General features: G+C 38.7%; 1 protein-coding gene and 3 non-coding genes across 4 annotated transcripts; 1 reads left to right on the top strand and 3 right to left on the bottom strand.

Moving 5' to 3' along the window:
* Positions 1–163: 163 nt before the first annotated feature.
* Positions 164–236, bottom strand: TRNAK-CUU. Its single transcript has one exon. It is a non-coding gene; the product is annotated as a tRNA-Lys (tRNA).
* A 1,129-nt stretch (positions 237–1,365) lies between these two features.
* Positions 1,366–1,438, bottom strand: TRNAK-CUU. The gene has a single exon. It is a non-coding gene; the product is annotated as a tRNA-Lys (tRNA).
* A 4,484-nt stretch (positions 1,439–5,922) lies between these two features.
* Positions 5,923–5,995, bottom strand: TRNAK-CUU. The gene has a single exon. It is a non-coding gene; the product is annotated as a tRNA-Lys (tRNA).
* Positions 5,996–9,933: 3,938 nt separating this feature from the next.
* LOC110912971 (probable apyrase 7) lies at positions 9,934–16,946 on the top strand. Its single transcript, XM_022157818.2, has 3 exons — positions 9,934–10,241; positions 12,866–14,995; positions 16,115–16,946. The coding sequence occupies exons 2-3, from the start codon at positions 13,039–13,041 to the stop codon at positions 16,399–16,401; spliced, it is 2,244 nt and encodes a 747-aa protein (XP_022013510.1). The 5' UTR covers positions 9,934–10,241; positions 12,866–13,038; the 3' UTR covers positions 16,402–16,946.
* The last annotated feature ends 7,270 nt before the right edge of the window (positions 16,947–24,216 follow it).

Here is a 24,216-nt window from a genome sequence, read left to right as displayed (position 1 = left end):
TGTACCAAGCTAATCAGGCAGGCAATAACCCACTGACCACAAAAGTTAATTAATTTGAAATCAAACTAGATGGCATTCAAACAGCTAGTTATTAAAAAATTAATCCAATTGAAAAAAAAAAAAAACTGAAACAAGTTCTTACGATTACCTTATAAAAAATAAACGCCCACCGTGGGGCTCGAACCCACGACCACAAGGTTAAGAGCCTTGCGCTCTACCAACTGAGCTAGACGGGCTTTTGTTTTTATATGAGTTTTACACTATACATACTTTGTTTTCTTGATGCAACATCTGTTTGAATATCCATCTGCGAGATTGGTTATGGTGCCATTGAAAGAACAAGTTGGAAATAATAGATCAGATAGCTGCTAAATATGTCAAAATTTTGGGTCCGAGAGTTGAGACAAACCGTTTGTGTTGCCACAATCCGGCCCATGGAGACCTTCCCTATTATCTATAACTCCAAACGTAGCTCAAGAAAAGAATGAGTAATAAAAACTCCGATAACCAAAATAGTACATAATGCACTTTATAGTTACATGTGTATACAAAGGGCCAATCCGCCAACCCTGCGGCTAGAACCCACGTCCAAAAGGTTAAGAGCCTTGCACCGTATCAACTAAGCTAGACAAGCTACTGTTTTTTTTTTTTTTATGTGTGTGTGTAAAAGGAGAGACTGATAAGGACATAAGGCAGAACCCATCAACCACAAAGTTAATCGAATTGAAATCAAACTAGACGGCTGCGAGTAGGGCGGTTCTTTTTATCCGAAACCCGAAAACCAACCCGAATTTGAAGTCACCCGAACCCGAACTAGAGAACAACCGAAAAACCCGAACCCGAACAACCCAAACCCGACCAACCCGAACCTTAAATGGGTCGGTTATCGGGTCACTTTTCCCAACCAAAAACCTGAACAACCCGACCCGAATAACCCGAAACTTGAAACCCGAATAAAAACCCGAACATTATTTGTCCTTTTTTTTATATATGCGATTTGATTTGGAGTGTTTTGTATTTGAAACATTGAGTTTCGAGACGTTTGAATGTTATCATACCATATTTGTTAAATGATGTTTGAATTGTGATGATATTTTTAACATGATGATATATTTGATGATATTTTGTGAAAAAAAAAAACACATTTTTTTCATTTTACATCTAAACCCGAAAACCGAACAACCCGACCCGAACTAACCCGAACAACCCGAACTTTAAATGGGTCGGTTATCGGGTCACTTTTTCTTAGCCAAAAACCCGAAAAATAACACGAAGAATACCCCTGGATGCGAGTAAATCAAATCATTAGTGGTCTAGTTGTGTGGTAACTGCCCCATAAAACTGGTGTGGGTTTAAAAATTAAATCGCCCACCGTGGGGCTCGAACCCACGACCACAAGGTTAAGAGCCTTGCGCTCTACCAACTGAGCTAGACGGGCTTTTGACTATATGTATCTTCTCAATAGCATAGGTTTATATTTTATTGGGTTACATCGAAAGAACAAGTGGAAATTAACAGAAGAACACATCGTTATTATTTATGTTTAGAACTAGAACCTCATATACAAGTTTATTTAGATAATAATACCCAAACGGTGAGAAGGAAAAACTTTTGATCCGAAATCGTGATCAGTTTAGATCCAAATCAATATGGGCGTTCGATGATCCATTTGATTATTTTTATATTGGAAACTGATAAAACAACAAATCAAAGATGCGTAATGGAAGAAAATACCTTCAAGTTAAGAAAAATCGACCCTTGAATGTCTTCACTGAATTACATCAAGCAAACAAACCCCATGATTTGGGTTTTCTTTAGATACCAAAAGAGAAACTAGAAAATGGGGATCTAAAGACATGGAATGTGAATGAGGCCCACAACGTTATGTGCAAGGATAAGGTGAAACTAAAGTCCAACAATACTTATTTTATATTTGTGATATACAATTATGCATCTATAGCCTATAGTGTCGGGTATCATATTGTTTTTTCAATAAGGGAGTATGGGGCACCTTTGCGGGTTGGCTCCGTGGTTTCGAACCACACGGTAATATCGCCGCCACCCCCATGGGTATGCCTTGTGGATTCCTTGTCAGGTTAAGGTTTGCCGCTAGGGTAAGGCCTTGAGGGTTGGAGAGTTTAAGGTTTATGGTGTGTGTCGGTGGATGAAGTAAAGGGGTGGAGCCCATGCTTCTATGATCACCAGTGTTTTGGTGGTTTTAAGATACTTGGATGTAGAATTGACATGACAAGGCATTGGTGGTTCTAAGATCCTTGGATGTAGAATTGACATGATCAGGTCCGGCCCAAACCCAAGTATTTTGAGTCTTGGGCTTTAGGCCTCCAAATCAAAAGGGTCTCCAACTTAAAAAAAAAAATTATATATGATATTTGAGTTGGATTGAACTTATCTTTACATATACAAAAAATATATAAAAATACAAAAAAATTAAGTTAACTTCGCCAACAATAAATCTTTTAGCTTATTTTGCCGGTTCCAAGCCCCGGTAAAAGAGAGTTTTTTCTCAAATAGTATTTTTTTCGGAAAAAGGCCTCGAGTTTTTTGAATTTGCTTTAGGCCACCAAAATAGTTGAGCCGGCCCTGGACATGAGTACATGACAACGCAGAATTCGGCGGGGCAAGGGTAGTACCCTTAGGTGCCCCTTCTATCCTAATACTCGCTTAGCTCAAATGTTGTGTGGAAACTGGTAATTGCATACTAGTTTTACATTCGTGTATAATAATAATACCCCTCCATGTATCTCTCTCTTTTTCTGTTATTTGTTGCCCTGCTAGTTGCTTACTAGCAGGCTTGTTGAATGAAAAATCGCCACTAAAAAAAAAGAGTAAATTATGTGAAATCTTTCAAGTACTCCGGGATCAAAAGCTATATGCTAATCCGAAGAAGTGCCATTTCTTGACATCCGAGGTCTTGTTTTTGGGGTATTTAGTTTCCAAAAAGGGTATTCGCATGGACCCGTCAAAAACAGCCGCTATCACTTCTTGGCCGCCACCCTCTTCGTTCCACGAGGTACGTAGCTTCCATGGCCTCGCATCTTTTTATAGGCGGTTCATACGGGATTTTAGTTCCATTGTTGCACCAATTACGGACTGTTTAAAGCAGTCCAAATTCGTTTGGACAAAGGCCGCACAACAAGCTTTTGACTCGTTGAAGGAGGCGGTCACAAAGGCTCCGGTTTTAGCTATGCCGTCTTTCAACAAAGTTTTTACCGATGCTTCCGGCTTAGGCATCGGTGGGGTTTTGAGTCAAAATAACCGCTCCATTGCTTTTTTCAGTGAGAAGTTTAGTGACACTCGGAAGCGATATAGTACATATGATAAGGAGTTTTACGCCATTATCCTAAGTCTCGAATATTGGCGCCATTACCTTCTTCCGAATGAGTTCATCCTTTGCTCTGATCATCAAGCCCTCAGGTTTATTCACGGCCAAACACATTTGAACCCACGTCATGCAAAGTGGGTTGAGCTACTCCAAGATTTCACGTTCGTAATTCGTCATAAACCGGGTACCGCTAATCTCGTGGCCGATGCACTTAGCCACCGTCCCGTTTTATTCACTTCTTCGAGTTTTGAGGTAACCGGCGTGGCTTCTTTTTCATACCTCTATTCGTGATGATCCTGATTTTTGTGATATTTGGTCGCAATGTGCTCTTGGCCCGTTTAAAGATTTTTATCGACAAGGGGAACTCCTTTATAAAGGGCGCCAATTGTGTGTTCCGCTTTCGTCGTTTCAGGAGGCCCTTATTCTCGAATGTCATGCAGGTACTTTGGCAGGTCATTTTGGATGAGCAAAGACGGTCGCTTCAGTCGTCGAGCGGTTTTATTGGCCGAGTATCACTAAGGATGTTATCAAAGTTTTGGCAAGGTGTTGTGTATGTCACGTGGCGAAAACACACAGTACTAATCAGGGGTTATACACACCGTTGCCTACACCGTCCGCCCCGTGGGAGGACGTTTCTTTGGATTTTGTTCTCGGCTTACCGGTCACCCAACGGAAGAAGGACTCCATTATGGTCGTAGTTGATAAATTTTCTAAAATGGCACATTTCCTTCCGTGTAATAAAACGTTTGATGCTTCCCAAGTCGCCCGCTTGTATTTCACCGAGATCGTACGTTTACATGGTATTCCAAAGACTATAAGATCGGATCGTGATGTTAAGTTCGTTAGTCATTTTTGGCGAACCCTTTGGAAGCGACTAGGTGCTAAATTGCAATTTAGTTCGTCACACCATCCACAAACGGATGGTCAAACCGAGGTTACAAACCGAAGTCTTGGGAATTTACTTCGAAGTTTAGTGGGAGAGCATCCAAAACAGTGGGATTTAGTCCTTCCTCAAGCCGAATTTGCATATAATTGGTCCACTCATAGTACCACGGGCTGTAGCCCCTTTTTGGTTGTTTACGGCCGAAATCCTTTCACGCCTTTAGACTTGTCGCTAGTCGTGGATACCGAGCGATTGTCTACAGATGCCGAGGAATAGGTTTTACAAATCAAGGAAATCCATGAACGTGTTAAGGAGCAAATCACGAAGCATAATCTGCAGTACTAAAACCGGGCTAATAAACATCGACGCCGTGTTGTTTTTGAGGTGGGTGACCTCGTGTGGGTGTATTTGAGGAAAGAAAGATTCCCGCAGGGACGTTTCGGGAAACTCCAGCCGAGAGCCGATGGGCCATTCCGTATTCTTCAGCGCATCAACGATAATGCTTACAAAGTCGAGTTACCAGGCCACTACAATGTTTCGGCTACATTTAATGTTGCTGATCTTTCCCCCTATACGGCTGATGTTGATTTAGAGGATGACTCGGGGACGAGTCGTTTTTTAGGGGGGGGGGAGAATGATACGGAACCGGATGACCGTCAAGACCGTGACAAACTGGGTTCGATGCAAAGTGGCTAAAGGGCGCGTCCGAGTTCGTTTTAACTTCCAGCCGAGTTCTAGTATTTGTTTTATTTATTTTATCTATTTGTTGGTTTGTTTTTAAACATTTGAATTTCTTAGGTGGATAAGTTTTATCTATTAGTTTGTTATCTTTCTTTTATTTATATTGCAATTATGGCTGGAAGGGATTTATCAGTTATTGGAAAATTCCTCTTCTCTGCAACAAGGTTTTTTTTGTTGTTCTTGTGAATTCCGGTCGGCCGGATCACGACCGTCGTTGCTATCTTGGTTGGCCAAGGGTAACGCCGCTAGGGTAAGCCTAGGTTATCTACTCACGTTCGTATCACTAAGTCTAATCATTTTGGCCACCATGGTCTCTATAACTAACCATTTTGGCCCCCATGATCTCTAGACTTAGGGACCAAAATGGTTAGTTATAGAGACCATGGGGCCAGATATGTTAAAAATTCTTATTTTGGGCTAATATAGTAAAAGTGATATAACCACAGGGGCCAAAAACGTAATTTACTCAAAAAAGGCGTGGTTAGTGTATTTTTATTTATTAAAGGTTAATTAAATGTTATTAAAGTGTGTTAGGAGTTAGGACTTAGGTGTGGTGATAAATGGTCTTTTATTTTAGTGACAAATGGGAAGACTTTATAAACAACGTACAATTAAATTCTAGTTTTAGTACTCGTTTTACTTTCTATGGCAAGGTAATTTTAATCCATATATAAATATAACATAAATTCATAGATTTTAATCATTTTATGATTTATTTTAATGTCTTAACCCCTCTCCTTATTAGGAAAATATGTGTTTAATCCGGTCACGTTAAAAATTGCATAAGCTTAAAGTCTTAAACTGTAGTTAAAGATTATCATGATCACGGTTAAAGGTAAACAAGTCTATACGCAAGTTTGAAAAACCAATATAAAGATGTTAAAACTTAAAATCCATGGTGGTTGTATATCTCAAAAAATACACCAGCTAAATTTGTTAAAAAACAATAATTAATCGCCCACCGTGGGGCTCGAACCCACGACCACAAGGTTAAGAGCCTTGCGCTCTACCAACTGAGCTAGACGGGCTTCTGTTTTTATATGAGTTTTACATCTTATCAATATCAACAATCAAATAACTATAATTTATTTAATCTAAAGTATTGTACAAAATTTAATTATGTTATTATCTAAACTAGTACCGAGGACCCATGCTTTGCGGCAGACCTCTAATCATATACGTATTTTGGTAAACCACATGGACCATTCGAATACAACACGTTTTTGGAAAACTTGAAAATTAAATTAATAATAGTTTAAAATTAGTATGTAACTGGACCAGTTAAATTATACTACTATATTGTATTAAAATGATATTATAAAAATTAGGGTTATTGGATTTTATCACCCCTAACTATTGGCTATTAGCCGTTGCCACCCCCAACTATCACTTTGACGCTCGCCACCCCCAACTTAACATTTAGTTTGTTCTGTCACCACGTCGGTAACCGGTCACTAACTTTTGAGCTTGTTACTATACTTTTCGGGGTGTCCAAAGATCCTTAAAACCTTCCTAAGATCCCTATAACAACCCCAAGAGTATAAAAACAGGATCAAAAGTTAGTTATCAGTTAACGAAGTGGTGACAGAATACACTAAGTGTTAAGTTGAGGGTGACGGACGTCAAAGTGATAGTCGAGGGTGACAGCAGTCAATATCTAATACTTAGGAATGATAAAATCCAATAACCCTAAAAATTAATTAGAAGAATGTATGTTTTTTGTTATGTATGATATTGATTGGTATGTTGAAAAATAATATAATATGACAAACAATAATATAAAAATACACACTTTGCTCCATAAAAGTGACCTTTTTGTTTTAATGATGGACTGAAATGAATGTACAAATAAGATAAAGTAAAATTGAATAGTAAAAATGTGAGTATAAAGAAACTTGATAAATTATAGATCGATAATTGAGAGTTGGGATTTTGAAACACATGGGAAAATTATGTAATTTGTTAAGCATTAGATGTATGGTATATAATAAAAAAATATATATTATGGAAATTCAGTTAATATGGGTTACTCATTTACTCCTTACAAGTGATTAGATCTATGGTATATAATAAAAAAATATATTATGGAAATTCGATTGATACTTGTTACTCGTTGATTAGTGATTCAGTTGATACGTGTTACTCGCTGATAAGTAATATGGGTTACAAACCGAATTGAATTGCCGAATAAGAATTCTTCAGTTTTTTCGGTTATGATTTTGTTTGGTTTTTGGTTCATTTTGTTTGTAACCAAATAATAAACACCCTAAGGGGCTGTTTGGTAGCCTCTTAATGACTATTCAGATGCTACCTCTTAATGGTTTAAAACCTCTGAATGAATAAGAGGTAACCTCAAGTCTGAATGATTAAGAGGTAACCTCTGAATGGTAAATCATCACATGTCACATTCTTCTACCTTCTCATTGGTAAAATTCTTAATGGTTCCATTAAGAGGCAGCCTCTTAATGACCATTCAGAGGCTACCAAACAGCTCCTAAGATTGCCTATGTTGCCATTGAAATGGGAAAATAGATCAGATCGTTGTTAAATACGTCAAGAAGCCATGATGATCCGTTTGATTACTTCAATGGGAACTTAGAAAACAACAAATCATAGATGATTACTTCAATGGGAACTCAGAAAACAACAAATCATAGAAATAATGAAAAAATAAAAAAAAACATGTGTCGGTTATCATATACAGGTGTGTATTCAAAATCATGTGATCACGTAATAAGTATTCAAAATCATGTATTTTTTTAAGAAAACTATAGCAATAGGTTGCTCGAATTAAAGAGAATAAAATGCTCGTTAATACGGTGTAATTTAAAAAAAAATATTAACTTATGAAAAAGTTATAGCCATTTGAAAATCAAGGTGGAGAAAGAGTTCAAGTGAGAAAAGACCAGAATACATTTTCTCTATTTGTTTCTTCAATTGTTTTAACCTAATATTACGAAAATGTCACTACCTAATTTTGAGCAATTGATTGTGGGAGATCAATGATTGAGTTTGTCTCCTAGACTTCGTATAAGAATTCTGTCTCGTACATGATCTCTTATCATTCATTGTAATGTGTACTCTGATTCATAATAATTAAAGAGATGGATGAATTTGTTCTTATCGTGTTTTTATGTTCGATCAAGGCTTGTTACCGATAAACATTACATTGACAAGATATAGGTATTGTCAAGAATGTGGTAACTAAAAGGAATGTGGGGTCAGCGGCTATAGTACTTTTATAGGTGTTAGAGAAACAAGATAATATGAAAGTATGACAATGGTTGTTATCTTGTTATGAGGTCCAATGGATATTCATGATGACAAAGTGCTATTTGAGGTCAAGCAAAATGTGTGACAACACAAAATCTATCTACTGATTGTGCTCTTATCATTTAGAAGCTAAAATATGTTGCATAAAAAAGTACATACAAATGTTAACAACATAATATAATCTTGCAACAAAGTTTTTATCTCTTGAAAATGTTAAAAAAAAATTTGCAAGTAGATAAATCAAGAACTTGATGTTGAATATGGGAAAACCAATACAAAACTCTAAGGGGGGTGGGGGTGGTCATCACTCATCACTCACAACACGCAATCAAGTTCCGTCATGTCATCAATCATTTTTTCATTACTCACAACTTTTTTTAGTGGCAATGGTCATCACTCACAACACCCAACAATAAACCCTCACACCCCCTCACATCCATTTATCACTCAACTTCCATCACTCGTTGAATTTATCACGGACATCAACCAATCACTCGTGGAATATGATGGTGGCGGTGGGAATTGGTGGACTTCCACGCGTGGTGGACTCCCTATCACGCACCACCCCCATTGGCCTAAGACTCAAGATGAGGAGTGAACACGTTTACACAATACCCTCCTCTAACTATATTTACATAAAATCACCTCTAACGCATTATAGTTTCGTTGTGTCTAATAGCTAGTTTAATTAATGTTTGGCTTGTTTAACCCGTTTAGCTAAAAAAAAGTCAACTCGTCAATCTGTTTAATTAAAAAGTCAACCCACTAACCCATTCATGACATGTTGAACCTATTTTATTACAACACATCGTCCTAACCAACATGTTTACAATCTATCAACACTTCCATATAAATGTACTAAACAAAACGTACTTAGGTCACACAATTCAATTTGTCATCATTATCATCATCATACTCAGTAAATCCCACCAATAGCAAATCCAAGGTAGGGTCTGAGGAGGGTAAGATTTAGATCACCTTACCTCTATCCCATAGGAATAGAGAAGCTGCTTCCAGTGAGACCCCCGACTCGATAGTAGTTTTGTATCAAGCCTTGGACATAAGGCACATAACACTCAACAATTGGTACAAAAGCCGATTAATGCATGTACCCCCTTGTCTTTCGGCTATCAACGCCACCACATGATGCATGATTAACCGTCCCTCGTTTTTTAACATTAGTTTCACGAAATTAGTAAAATAACGTTAAAATTAGTGCACTTTCACTTTTGCCTCCGAGAGCCCACAATATATACATTATATGCGTATACTGTAAGCAAGACATATAACCGTAAGCGGGACGTATAAATTCAATTTGTGTGGGCAATAAATTGACACTTTTTACATGAATACAAATACACTTCATGTTCAGGTTAACCACTCAAACCGCTAACAACTTAACCAGTGGCGGATATACCTTAGGCCGGGGGGCAACGCCCGCTACGGCTTGGCGCGGAAAAATTTGGAAAAATTAGTGTAAATTTTGGAAAAATTTGAGGTTTTTTCGATTTCGTTACGGCTTATTTATAAAACGTTACGGCTTGACGGATTTTCTAGATCCGCCGCTGAACTTAACAAGTAATCTGTTAACTCGACAGACACCAATACGACAAGACACGATATATGGATAATTAACCAAATATATTTGTATGAATAAGATTTATATATACATAGGAAAACATTTGAAAGAAGTGAGGGGTAGAATGGTAAAAAGCAAAAGAATAATAATAAAAAGAAGGTTAAAAATTACTTTGGTATGATGTGCGCGTCGGAGTTGTTCAACATCACTATTCTCCCCTTTCTGGATCCAACCAATTTCCGGTAACCGCCGTTCTTCACCATCTCCGGCAACCACATCTAACTTTCCTCCATAATTTATTCAATAATTATCCTCTCAATCTATCCGATCAAACCTCTCACTTCATTCATACTCATCGATCGAGATCCGAACTCATTCTGCACTCATTCGTCAACAAAAACCTCATTGCTGTTGATTATTCTGTAAGTGTTTGCGAATCTTATTATCTTATCATGTTTTCAGATTTTGATTTTTGTTTACTCGCTGTTAGTACGGGATCTGAATTTGTGTTATATTGCGGTTTTTGATTGTGATGTGGTTTTGATGATTGAGGTTTAGGTTTTTAGTTGTGATTGAAGTGGAATGGCGGATATTAGGATTTAGAAGATTGAGATTGTGAGTTTGATCTTGTTTTTAGGTTTTTGTTTGTGTTGAGATTGTATGCTGATTTTGCATTTAGGTTTTAGTTAGGAGTTAGAAGATGGAGATTGTAGATGTAAGTGTGATTTGGAAGTGTTAGGATGATTTGATCTTGTTTTTAGGTTTTTAGTATAGTGATCATGCTAATTGCATTTAGGAATTTAGATCTAATCAAGCTGAAATGGTGGAAGATTGAGGTTTAGGTTTTTAGTTGCGATTGAAGTGGAATGGCGGATATTAGGATTTAGAAGATGGAGATTGTGAGTTTGATCTTGTTTTTAGGTTTTTGTTTGTGTTGAGATTGTATGCTGATTTTGTGTTTAGGTTTTAGTTAGGAGTTAGAAGATGGAGATTGTAGATGTAAGTGTGAATTGGAAGTGTTTGGATGATTTGATCTTGTTTTTAGGTTTTTAGTATAGTGATCATGCTAATTGCATTTAGGAATTTAGATCTAATCAAGCTGAAATGGTGGAAGATTGAGGTTTAGGTTTTTAGTTGCGATTGAAGTGGAATGGCGGATATTAGGATTTAGAAGATGGAGATTGTGAGTTTGATCTTGTTTTTAGGTTTTTGTTTGTGTTGAGATTGTATGCTGATTTTGTGTTTAGGTTTTAGTTAGGAGTTAGAAGATGGAGATTGTAGATGTAAGTGTGAATTGGAAGTGTTTGGATGATTTGATCTTGTTTTTAGGTTTTTAGTATAGTGATCATGCTAATTGCATTTAGGAATTTAGATCTAATCAAGCTGAAATGGTGGAAGATTGAGGTTTAGGTTTTTAGTTGCGATTGAAGTGGAATGGCGGATATTAGGATTTAGAAGATTGAGATTGTGAGTTTGATCTTGTTTTTAGGTTTTTGTTTGTGTTGAGATTGTATGCTGATTTTGCGTTTAGGTTTTTGTTAGGAGTTAGAAGATGGAGATTGTAAATGTAAGTGTGAATTGGAAGTGGAATTGCATTTATGAATTTAGATCTAATCAAACTGAAATGGTGGAAGATTGAATATAGAAGATAGAGATTGCAGATGCAAGGGTAAATTTCAAGTGTCAGAATGATTTGATCTCGTATTTAGGTTTTCTGTGTTGAAATCGTATGATAATTATCTGAAATGGCGGAAGATAGAAGTTTGAAGATGGAGATATGCAAGAGTAAATTTAAAGTGTCAGAATGATTTGATCATATTTTTTGGTATTCTGTGTTGAAACCATGAGCTGATTGCATTTAGGATATTAGTTATAAATTTATAATCAACCTGTAATGATAGAAGATTGAAGTCAGAAGATGGAGATATGCAAGAGTAAATTTAAAGTGTCAGAATGATTTGATCTTATTTTCAGGTATTCTGTGTTAAAACCATACACTGATTGCATTTAGGAATTAGGATATTAGTTATAAATTATAATCAACCTGTAATGATAGAAGATAGAATTCAGAAGATGGAGATATGGAAGAGTAAATTTAAAGTGTCAGAAACTCAGAATGATTTGATCTTATTTTTTAGGTTTTTAGTATAATCATCACACCAAATGCATTATGTTTTTAGTTATAATCAACCTGAAATGGCGGAAGACTGAATTAAAAAGATGGAGATGACAGATGCAAGAGTAAATTTGAAGTGTCAGAATGATTTGATCTCATTTTTATGTTTGTAGCATAGCCATCACGTTGCATTTAGGATTTTAGTCATAATCAAACTGGAAGATTGAATTTAGAAGATGGAGATTATGGGTGCAATAGGAAATTTGAAGTGTCAGAATGATTTGATCTCGTTTTTAGGTTTTTTTTTTGTGTGTGTTGAAATCGTTTGCTAATTAGGATTTTAGTTATAATCAAACTAAAATGGCGGAAGGTAGGGTTTAGAAGATGGAGATTGCAGATGCAAGAGTATATTTATAGTGTCGGAATGATTTGATCTTTTTTTTAGGTTTTCTGTGTTGAAAGCGTGCGCGGATTGCATTTAGGTTTTAGTTGTAATCAATCTGTAATGGTGGAAGATAGGATTTACGTGATGTAGATTGCGGATGCAATAGTAACTTTGAAGTGCCAGAATGATTTGATCTCACTTTTAGGTTTTTAGTGTTGTAATCATATGCGAATTGCATTTAGGATAATAGTTGTAATCAAACTGTAATGACGGAAGATAGAATTCAGAAGATGGAGATCTGCAAGAGTAAATTTAAAGTGTCAGAATGATTTGATCTCATATTAGGTTTTTAGTATAGTCAGCACGCCAATTTTATTTACGTTTTTAGTTATAATCAAACTGAAATGTGGAAGATTGAATTTAAAAGATGGAGATTACAGATGCAAGAGTAAATTTGAAGTGTCAAGAGTGATTTTTTGATCTCGTTTTAACTTTAATATGACAATGCCATTATTTGACAAGTTGCTCACAATGTGATATTGCAGGTGAACAAATGCGTTTCAACTGTCAACACTAGTGACATATTCCGCATAGTGACATGAACGGTTTTGTTCTTAGAAGCTCCGCAAAGGGGAGATGCAGGTCTTAATACTTACGTCGGTATCACCTCTTGGGATGGAATCTTATACGTCTTAAAACTTCTAAAACTCCTGCACACATGGCGTTTAGTGGAATTAAAGAACTATTTTCTTCTGTAACAAGTCGGTTTTCATCTTCCAAATCATCCACCAGTCCATACGCATCATCCGGTTTACCGCCACTCGGTGGTTCTCCTCACGGTTACGGTTTTCCTAGTTCCAGGCAAAAGAATCTTTTACGACTCTCGTCATCACTTCAAGATTTCTCTACGTATCGGCGACTTGATCCTGAAAACGGCAATTCTATACCTGGCGTTGAAACGCATTCACCGAATACGAACCAACATCATTTCGTTAACGGTGGGACAAGTTTCTCCAAGGAGAAATCGTCACCGCAAACCGGTGTAAGACGAAAATGGGTTCGGGTAATCATGGTTCTCTTCTGCTTTCTTTTTTTGGCTCTTTTTATTTATGGGTTGCTGTTTTTGTATTCTAATTGGGCTCACGGATCGGCCCGGTTTTACGTTGTGCTCGATTGTGGTAGCACTGGAACGCGTGTTTATGTTTATCAAGCGTCGATAAATCACAAAAAAACAGACTCACTTCCTATTTTATTGAAATCGATACCGGAGGATCTTCAAAGTCTTCAAACCAGACCTAGTTCGCAAAGCGGGCGGGCTTATAATCGTATGGAAACTGAACCTGGATTCGACAAACTGGTCCGTAACGCGTCTGGTTTAAAGCATGCGATAAAACCGCTTCTTAAATGGGCAGAAAAACAAATCCCGAAACACGCTCACAAGTCCACTTCAGTTTTTCTTTACGCGACAGGTGGCGTTCGTCGGCTACCGAGTTCCGACTCCGATTGGCTGTTGAAATATGCATGGTCCATAATCAAACATTCGTCGTTTTTGTGTCGAAAAGAGTGGATTAAGATCATTAGTGGTATGGAAGAAGCGTATTATGGGTGGATTGCGTTGAATTATCACGCTAACGTGCTTGGATCTATACCGAAGAAAGAATCGTTCGGTGCGCTTGATTTAGGCGGTTCATCGTTACAGGTGACATTCGAGAGCGAGGATTATGTCAACAACGAGACTAGCTTAAACTTACAAATCGGTCCGCTTAACCATCACTTAAGCGCTTATTCCCTCCCGGGTTACGGTTTAAACGACGCGTTTGACAAATCAGTCGTTCATCTTTTAAAGAAGAATCCGCAACCGAATTTACTTAATGGAAAAGCTGTGATTCGACATCCGTGCTTGCAGTCTGGATATAAAGAGAGATATATATGTTCCCAGTGTCAAACGTCACAATCGAACAGACGGAAAGTTTTGGGTAAAGTCGGAAAATCGGGAATTCCCATTCAGCTAATCGGTGAACCGAAATGGGAGGAATGCAGTGCGTTAGCGAAGATCACGGTCAATATATCCGAATGGTCAACTCAAAGTCAAGGAATCGATTGTGACTTACACCCGTGCGCGCTTCAAAAAAACTTCCCGCGTCCGCAAGGACAATTCTACGCGATGTCGGGATTTTACGTTGTGTATAGGTTCTTCAACTTGAGTTCGGATGCTGCCCTTGACGATGTTCTAGAAAAAGGTCGTGAATTTTGTGAAAAAACATGGGATTCTGCTAAGACGAGTGTGCCACCTCAGCCTTTTATCGAGCAATACTGCTTCAGGGCGCCGTATATCGTTTTACTATTACGAGAAGGCTTGCACATAACGGACCGTCAAATGACTATTGGTTCGGGAGGTATTACTTGGACAGCGGGTGTTGCGTTATTGGAAGCTGGGAAAGCGATATCGACACGTGCAGGCCTGCATAGCTACAGATTGTTACAAATGAAGATAAACCCGCTTATCGTTTCTGTGATATTGGTTGTTTCTTTGTTTCTTGTGGTTTGTGCGTTATCATGTGCGGGTAATTGTGGGCCCCGATTCTTCCGTAGGTTGTATCTGCCGTTTTTCAGACACAACAACGCCTCGGGGACTTCTGTTCTTAATTTCCGGCGATGGAGTCCTATTATTTCAGGTGATTTCTTGTAGGGTTATTACCGTAAAAGACCCCTATACTTTCTTATTTTTTATAGTAAAATGCCATTTTCGTCCCTGAGGTTTGGTCACCTTTGCGACTTTCGTTCAAAGGTTTGTTTTTTCACATCTGGATCCAAAAGGTTTGAAATCTTACGATTTTCATTCGATTTGTTAACTCCATCCATTTTTAACGACAAGTCAGAGGTATTTCCGTCATTCAATCTTGCCATTTTGATATAGATAAACAAAACAAACAGCTAAAATGACGAAAATGCCCCCGACTTAACGTAAAAAAATGGATGGAGTTAACGAGTCGGATGAAAATGGCCAGATTTCAAACCTTTTGGATCCAGATGCGGAAAAACAAACCTTTGGACGAAAGTCGCAAAAGTGGCCAAACCTCCGGGAGAAAATGGCATTTTACTCTTTTTTTTTTTTTTTTTTTAATAAAAAGTCCCACAACGTTATGTTGGTATATAAAGGTCCCTCAACTTGTAAAAAGTAAACGAAAAGTTACTAAACTATTGTTGTATAATCCTTTTAAACAAAAGTATTGAATATGACATTATCAAATTTTGATAAAGAAAATCATTATTTTTAATTAAAATCACAAGCTTGTGCATTTTAGACAAGTTCAGTGACTTTAATATAAAAAAAAAAATAGTTTATCGACTTTTTCGTGTACCTTTTACAAATTGAGGAACTTTAATCATCAAAATTAAGTTGAGGGACTTTTTAAGCGTAAATTGTCATTTTCGTCCTTGAGGTTTGGCCACCTTTGCGACTTTCATCCAAAGGTTTGTTTTTTCGCATCTGGGTCCTCGTGGTTTCAAAATCTTACCATTTTCGTCCTTAAGGTTTGGCAATTTATTGTAACTTGCGTCCTTCGAGGTTTGGCCCCCAGGGACGAAAATGACAAGATTTTGAAACCACGAGGACCCAGATGTGAAAAACAAACCTTTGGATGGAAGTCGCAAAAATGGCCAAACCTCAGGGACGAAAATGGCAATTTACTCGACTTTTTAATAAAAAAAAGTTTCTTGGCTTGTTATGATACCAAGTTATCAACTCTTTCTTTTAATATTCATTTAACTTGTGATTTGTGGTGGTGTCTCAGGGGAAGGAAGAGTTAAGATGCCTTTGAGCCCGGTGGCAAGTGCGCAAAACCGGGCCTTTGGTTCGGATATCCAGCTGGCGGAATCTTCACTATACCCGTCATCTAGCAGTGTTGCACATAGTTTTTCCTCAAGTAGTCTGGGTCAGTCCCAATTCGATAGTAGCAGTAACATGGGTGCGTTTTACTCTGGCCCTCACCGGGGTCAAATGCGTCTTCAAAGCAGACGATCACAATCTCGAGAAGACCTTAATTCCTCGGTTGCCGATGCACATTTGGTCAAGGTTTGACTTTTTCGTCAAGTATACCAGCATATTGCTCACAATAAACTCGATTTTCATGGGGACTTTGTTTCTATATGCAAAGTCTTTTTGGACCCGAAGCGAGTCAACTGAAAGTTGTGATGGATACCTTGTAAATACCTTAACTTGTTGATCTTGACGGGTTTGACCAAGTGGTTGTTGAAGCTGAGGCCTGTTTTGTACAATCGATTTGCCATCGTTGATTAGGAGAGATTGATGTTCGGGTCATGATCTGTTGAATCATTTTAAACAATTAGCAACTGAATTGAAAAATTATGATAGGTTTTGCATCGACACGCATAGCAGACTGTACTATTTAAGATAGGTTCAGGGTTTATGGTTTAGGATTACATTGCGATCTATAAGGAATACAGAATGAGTGCAAAGCAAATGTGCAATTACGCGTTGACCCAAAAACTCGGTTACAACAAAATGAGCTAAAGCAAGTCGTCATTCTTGTTTGGCGGTGTAGCTAATTTGAACAGTAATCAGTTTATTACAACACAAACTGGCAGCAAGTATGGCAGATCTCATTGGCATGTAAAAGTTTATTATATTCTCAATTTCATTAGTAATGCAAGCTCCATGTTTAAAAATTCAAGAAAAAACAGTAAAATACAGAAAACAGATAATTTGCTTTAAATCTTTAAAATATGAAATATTTTATAAAATTCGGTGATTATTTTTATTAACGTTTCAACATGAATTTTTTTTGAAAGGATGAAAAAGAAAAATCTTTTGCAAGTGTTTCTCAACTAAAAGATATTTTTAGTGAGATTACACACTGAAACTACTTCATACTATCAATTACTTATACCAATTACTGTTAATGAAATAAATAATAGATCAAGGATAGTAGCTGGCCGGTTAGGCAAAAGGGTTGAAGGGTTCAACTTTGCCTAACGCAGGTCGTGGGGTCCCCCCACGTTTGCAAGACGTGGAGAGAGGTTCACTAGATTGTTTTTGTTGTTTGCTCAAGATCCTCCTCTGAAGTGTGTTCAGATTCGGATGTATGAGCAAAAGGAATGTGTGTGTTGAATGTGAAAGAAAGTGAATTGCATGAAGCAAGTACTCGAGAACAATGATCAGAGATTCTCCAAGGATCAGAGCTGATCGGAATGTCTTCCTTAGTAAATGAAGTGTCTAATTTATAGGAAAAGACATTGCTCAAAGGGGAAAGTGTTGACTAGTGAACATGCTTGCAGTGGGGGACTTACCCTTTCGGGGGTGGAAGCCTTTTGACCTGCGGATAAAAGAGTGCATTCTGTGAGTCTGTGTCACTTTTGCGGCTGGTGAGTTGGTGTAGCAATCCAGAGATGTGACCCTATACTGTTCCTGCATTGCTTTATCTCAACTCCCCAGGTTTTCAACCTTTGAACCATTTAACCTTTTGAGCATTCATGTATTTAAGTCACTTTTATTTGGTCTTGGGCTACCCCCGTCATCAGCCTCCCAAGTCAGAGGTTTTGGGAAATGAGCTCAAAGACTTCTGACTTTTATACATGTATTCCACTGCCCAAAGGCTTCAAGGGTTTAAAGCTTGAAGGGTTGGAAACAGTTTGGGTTTTTTGAATTTTGAATTTTGACAAGACAGTTGATATAACTTGTGGCAGTTTGTCAGGCGGCGGTTTTTAATTCTATCGCCTAATTATATTATTTTTAACTCATTAATTTACATATACTTTTACAGAAAAACATCACTTGCTCTCTTTTTTCTCAAGTTTTCCCCTTTTTTCAAAACAGGTTAGTTTCCTTTGCTTATTTTCTGCTTAATTTTCTCATATCATGGGTGCTCGTAAGGATTTGGCAAAGTCGTTTTCTCGAATGACTCAAGAGGAAGTCGATGTGTTTTGTATGGAGTGGGGAATAGGGACGAAGTTTAAACCGGTTGCACCGACTTGTGATAAGTCTATCGATCGATGTCCTCCTGGTTCGATTGCTTTGTATTCGACATTTTGAGTTTTCCAATCTTCGTCATCCGTTTTCAAACTTTGTTTTGAATATCTTGGAATATTATCGCATATCTTTTGGTCAGGTTCACCCCCTTGGCATGGCTAGGGTTTTATATTTTGAAATTTTGTGTCGGGCCTCCGGGTATGACCCAACTCTTTTGTCATTTCGCCGTTTTTTCCGATTGGCTAAGAATGGTGATTGGTTTACCTTCGAGACCACTCAAGTTGACACTTGCCTGATTTCGTCTATGGTTTCTACCCTTGGGGTCTGGAAGGACCGGTTTTTCTTGGTGTCCGAGGAAATTGTTCCTTTTAAACTTGTTTGGAGACACCCGGATACCGTTTTGAATGAACCTGAACCTTCTGCTTCTGATATAAATGCTCGTTTTTTAGAAACTCTTAGGGAGTGTCCTTCAAGGCTTCGTACCTTTCCCGAGCATTTGTTGGTGTTGTTGGGTCTTAGTAAGTTGTGGGAAAAACGTGATCGAGACCCGGTGCTTTTGAGAGATGGGAAAGGTATTCATTTATTCTTCTCGTGCTCTTATGTTCCTATTTTTTGTTTGCTCATGTGTTTTTATGTTTGTTTTGTAGTTATGTCTGCACTTGACTTTATCAAAAGTGATGATACCTTCGACGTTGCCTTTGATGATGTTGCTGCTACTCCGGGTGAGGATGCGGTTGTTAGGGGTTCTGATTATAGGTTCGAGGGTTCTGGATATGCAAATATTCCCGATGTCAAAGGCTTTACCAAGGCTACTGCTTCCAAGGTTTCCACTCGTCGTTCAAAACGTTATCTGAAAGGTGCTGATCAGCCATCTGGTTTGGAGGCTATCGATGTTAGCGATGATATCGAAGTATCAGCAGAGCAAGCTATTGATGTCAGCAAGGGTAAGGAGAAGGAGTTGATTGTTTCTAGCAAGAAGAAGAAGTTAGTTAAGAAAGGTAGCACTCCTGTCATTCAAGGTTCGTCAGTCAAAAGCGTTGAGAGCTTCGAAGGTTCAGAGGGTCAAGAGGTTTATGTGCCCAACTAGGGGGTTAAAGTTGGAGATAGTTTCAAAGACCCGGCTGTTTGTGCTGAAGCCTTAGCTCATTTTGCTCCTCCTGGTGTTCGAAGCGCTATTTCTGAGATGGAGGCTGATCATCTAATTTCTAGGATGATGCTGAGTTCCTGCAACCTTTCAGCCTTGTTGGCTGAAGGTGTTACCCGTTTTTGCCAAGGGCATGCAGGAATATGAGGAAGCCTCCAAGAAGAAGGAAAAGATGAAAGGTTCGATTGCCGCTATGAAAAAAGAGATTGATAGCTTTTCTGAAAAGCAGCTAGCTTGGGTCAAGAAAGTGGGTGAGTTGACGAGAAGACACAAAATTGAGATGAATGATCTCAAAAAGGGTTTTGAAGCTGACCGATTAAAGCTAAAATCTGATAGGGAGGCCTTGGCTGTTCAACAGAAGGCCTTTGATGAAGAAAAAGATGGCTTGAAGGCTTTGGTTGCCCAAGCCACTAGGGATAACCAGTGGCTTATTGAGCAGGGTTTTCATCAAGTTATTACCTATCTTCTTCACTCTAAAGAGTTTAATTCTGCTGTTGGTGAAGTTTACACGAAACTGCTCAACCTGGGGAAACATCAAGGTCTTGTTGCAGGTTATAAGCTTCATGAGTCTGGCCATCCTTTGGAAAAATCTCCTTTGTACTGTCCTGAGGCTTTTGATGTCTTCAAAGGTTCCGTTGAGCAGATGGAGAGGTTGACATACCCGTATGTGAGCCAGGTTGCTTCTTGCTATGCTAAGCCCCTCTCCGTTTTGCAGGAACTAAAGCCGGATGGTCTTAATGAGAATGTATGTACCGAAGTGCTTGGCTCTCTTTCAAGGAAACGTTCCTATTCAGGAGATAGCGAAGATACCTTTTCGGGAGAACTTGATGCTGCTAAGGATGCCAGCTTGGAGGGTTCAGCTGTTGGTGGTGAGGGCTCGAAGGCTAAGAAGACCAAGAAGACCAAAGGTAACAGTTCTGGGGCTTCTAAGCCTTCCACTGATGCATGATATTCGTAGCTTTCTTAGCACTCTTTAAAACAATTCATGGTTTGTAATGTTAACTAAAACAATATTAGGTTTTACAGGAACCCTTACGGTTCTTGTTATGTGGTTGTGGTTAGGCCTTTATGGCCGTTTGACCAATTTTTCAGCTTACAAGTCGTTAGGGCTTGCTTTTAACTTGGTTTGGATATTTGAAAGTCTGTCAAGGCTTTCTTTGCTATGCTATTATGTTTAACTATTTGCTTTGTGTTGTGTTTTTTATACTTGTGCCTATTTTGTTAGGGCAGCTTGGTTGGCTTCAAGCCTTCAAGCTTTTTGGCTATCCCGTATGTACGTTGAAGCCTTTAAGGCTTTGAGTTGTCACGTATGTAGCTTGAAGCCTCTAAGGCTTCTTAGTTTTGTGACTTGGCTTGGTTTGTATCTTTAAGTTTTTTATAATTTTTCGTTCAAGTTGTTGCATTATTCCTTAGGTTATTTTTGTTTTTTTGTAGCTTTGTCTTTGTTGAGTTTGTGTTGTCTTTATGTTTTTTATACCTTAAAGGGTTCAGTGCTGCAGTCACTTAGCCTTGGTATTTTTAACAAGAAGACATAGCACCTATCCTATTTCTTTTGTTGTCTTTATTTGATTTCGTAAGCCTGTTTGTTGGTTATTTTTCTAAGGCTTAAGGAACATTTGGTGTAGGCTGTTCAAACCTGTCTATGAGACAATTTTGTTTTTGATAATAAGTCTCATGGAGTTGTATTGATTTAGGAACTCACCCCTTATATAGGTCCATTCAACCCTTGAACCTATTGAGCGATGTGGCCTGGGAGCTCATCCCCTTACATGGCCCTTGCCATGGAGTTTTTTGCTAGGTTCTCAACCTGATCTTAGGATAGAAAGACAAATTTGATAAAACAACTTCATCCATTCAAGAGATATTGTTTTTACAAAAGGTATTCATAGTGCTACTCTTGAAATACAACTTGTGAAATACAAACCAATCTCTTCCATTTAGACATGGAACCTTTTCAAGGTTTTTCCATTCCAGTGCCTTGGAAGCCTTTTACCCTATGAGTCTGCTAGCTTGTAAGATCCACCCTTATGTGCTTCAAGGATGATATACGGGTCTTCCTATTTTGGGCCAAGCTTTCCTTGGTTCTCTTTTTTGCTAGCTTCATTGTTTTAAGCACCAGGTCTCCTGGCTTGAAGCGTTCATTCTTGACTCTCTTGTTGTAGTAGGCTTCCATTCGTTGCTTATACTTGGCCTCTTGAATTGCAGCTTGGTCTCGTGCTTCCTCTAGGAGTTGTAAGTTCAACATGGTCTCTTTTTGGTTTGTTTCGAGATCCATGTTGACAATTCGTTGTGTTACAACTCCTATTTCAGCTGGAATCACGGCTTCGGACCCAAATACCAAGCTATAGGGTGTTCTTTTGTGGCTTGTTTTTTCGGTTGTTCTTATGGCCCATAGAACACTTGGCAATTCTTCAAGCCAATTGCTTTCATACCTTCCCAATCTTGTTTTGATACCTTCCACTATGCTTTGATTCGTCCTCTCAACTTGTCCGTTTGATTGCGGGTACGCCACTGAGCTGAAAACCTGATTGATTCTGAATTCTTTGCACCAAACACTGAAAGGCTTCTCGGCAAATTGCTTTCCATTGTCGGTAACGAGTACTCCTGGCAATCCATAACGGCAAATAATGTTTTCCCAAACAAAGTCAATGACTTGTTTGCCCGTGATTTTTGCGAGTGGTTTAACCTCAGGCCACTTGGTGAAATAATCTATGGCCACCAACAAGAATTTTACTCCACCTTTGCTTGGGGGAAATGGACCGACAATGTCCATCCCCCATTTATAAAATGGCTATGCTGAGGTTATAGGGACAAGATCATGTTTGGGACTTTTCGGGACTGATGCATTAATTTGGCAGGCATCACACTTCCTTAGTTGCTCAGTGGTATCTCGGTGCATGGAGGGCCAAAAATACCCAAGGTTCATTAGTTTTGCAACCACCGACCTAGCTCCAAAATGAGCTCCGCATATACCTTCATGAACCTCTTTGACCAAATACTGACTTTGCTCGGGACCGACACATCTTAGCAAGGGTGCAAGGTAACCCTTATTGTAGAGGGTTTCACCTTGTAGTATACACTGCCTTGCCTTGATCTTAACCCTTTCAGCCTCTGTTTGATCACTAGGCAATTCACCGTTTTAAGAAATTTCTTGATTGGAGTCATCCAATTTGGATCTTCTTCGGTGATTACATCTTGAACTTACAACTCATCGATTGATGGAGCCTGTAACACTTCTACCAATACCTTCTTGGTAAGGTGGGCAAAAGTGAGAGATGCGAGTTTACTCAAGGCATCTGCTTTGTTGTTTTGAGACCTGGGAATTTGCTTGATGGTACATGTTTAGAAGGTGTTCATCAATTCTTTTGATTTTTCTTTGTACCTTTTTCATGTTGGGCTCTTTTGCAATGTAGCTATTATTCACTTGGCTTGATACCAGCAACGAATCTGTGAACACTTCAAGCTTCTGGACCTTCATTTCTTTAGCTAGTCTTAAGCCAGCTATTAGTGCTTCATATTCAGCTTCGTTGTTGGTGATCTGAAAATCAAAGCGAAGAGCATATGTGAATTCTAACCCTTCTGGGTTGATTAGAATGAGCCCAGCCCCTGACCCTTCAACGCTTGAACCCCCATCGGTAAAAAGCTTCCAGGCTTCAAGGTCTGAGGGTTCAGTGGCAGTGGTGTTCACTTCGGTGATTGTTTTCTTTGAGACTTCTACGATAAAATCAACCAAGACTTGGGTTTGATGGCCTTTCTTGGGACATAGGTGATATTATGTTCACCTAGTTTCACTGCCCATTTGGCTAATCGTCCCGAGTTTTCTAGTTTTTTCAAGCACACTCTTAATAGGTTGGTCGGTGACCACTTGTATAGGGTGTGCTTGGAAATACCTTCGAAGCATTCTAGCTGTTTGAACTAGGGCTAGAGCAAGTTTTTCCAGGGGAGGATATTTGATTTCAGCCAATTTTAGTGTTTTGCTGAAGAAATAAACGGGTACCTGAACCTTGTCCCGTTCAATGGTGAGCACCGCACTTATTGCTTCTTCAGCGACTGAGAGGTATACTGAGATTAATTCTCCTGTTTCTGGGGCTGCAATGTCAGGTAGGGAAGCTAGGTGTTGCTTCATCTGGTTGAAGGCTTCTTCGGCCTACTCAGTCCATTTGAAGTCCTTCTTATCAGAGCAACCCTTGAGCGTTTTGAAAAAGGGTAAAGACCTTTCAGCCAATTTTGAGGTAAAACGCTACAAGGCTGCAAGCTTCCCGTTTAAGCTTTCAACCTCCTTCTTGCTTTTCGGTGGTTTGGTTTCAAGAACAGCTTTCACGTTGTTTGGATTTGCTTTAATGCTTTGTTTTCCCACAATATGCCCAAGGAATTTACCTTCCTCAAACCCAAATGAGCATTTTTCGGGGTTGAGTTTCATATTGACCTTTCTTAGGTTCTTGAAGGTTTCTTGGATGTCATCGAGAATTTGATATTCCATTTTGCTTTTGATCACCAAGTCGTCGACATATGCCTCCATGTTTTTGCCAATTTGACTTGCAAAGGTCTTGTCAACAAGGCGTTGGTAGGTTGCTCCAGCGTTTTTGAGGCCAAAAGGCATCTTTCGATAACAAAAGATCTCTTTGTCTGTGTGGAACGCGGTCTTCTCTTCATCTTCTTCCTTCATGAGGATTTGATGGTAACCCTTGTAAGCATCAAGAAAACACTTGAAAGGGTAACCGGAGAGGGAGTCAACCTTGAGATCAATTTCTGGTAACGGGTAG

The sequence above is a fragment of the Helianthus annuus genome, chromosome 15 (genome assembly GCF_002127325.2).
Source record: "Helianthus annuus cultivar XRQ/B chromosome 15, HanXRQr2.0-SUNRISE, whole genome shotgun sequence".
In the NCBI taxonomy this organism is placed as follows: Eukaryota; Viridiplantae; Streptophyta; class Magnoliopsida; order Asterales; family Asteraceae; genus Helianthus; species Helianthus annuus.
The sequence above is the reverse complement of the archived record's forward strand: the minus strand, read 5'-3'. Positions and strand labels throughout refer to the sequence as shown.

Bases quoted from the DNA above. Each gene is read 5' to 3' on its own strand.
- LOC110912971 (XM_022157818.2), top strand. From the start codon at position 13,039: ATGGCGTTTAGTGGAATTAAAGAACTATTTTCTTCTGTAACAAGTCGG. The intron at 14,996-16,114 runs GTGATTTCTTGT...GTGGTGTCTCAG, and splicing joins ATGGAGTCCTATTATTTCAG to GGGAAGGAAGAGTTAAGATG.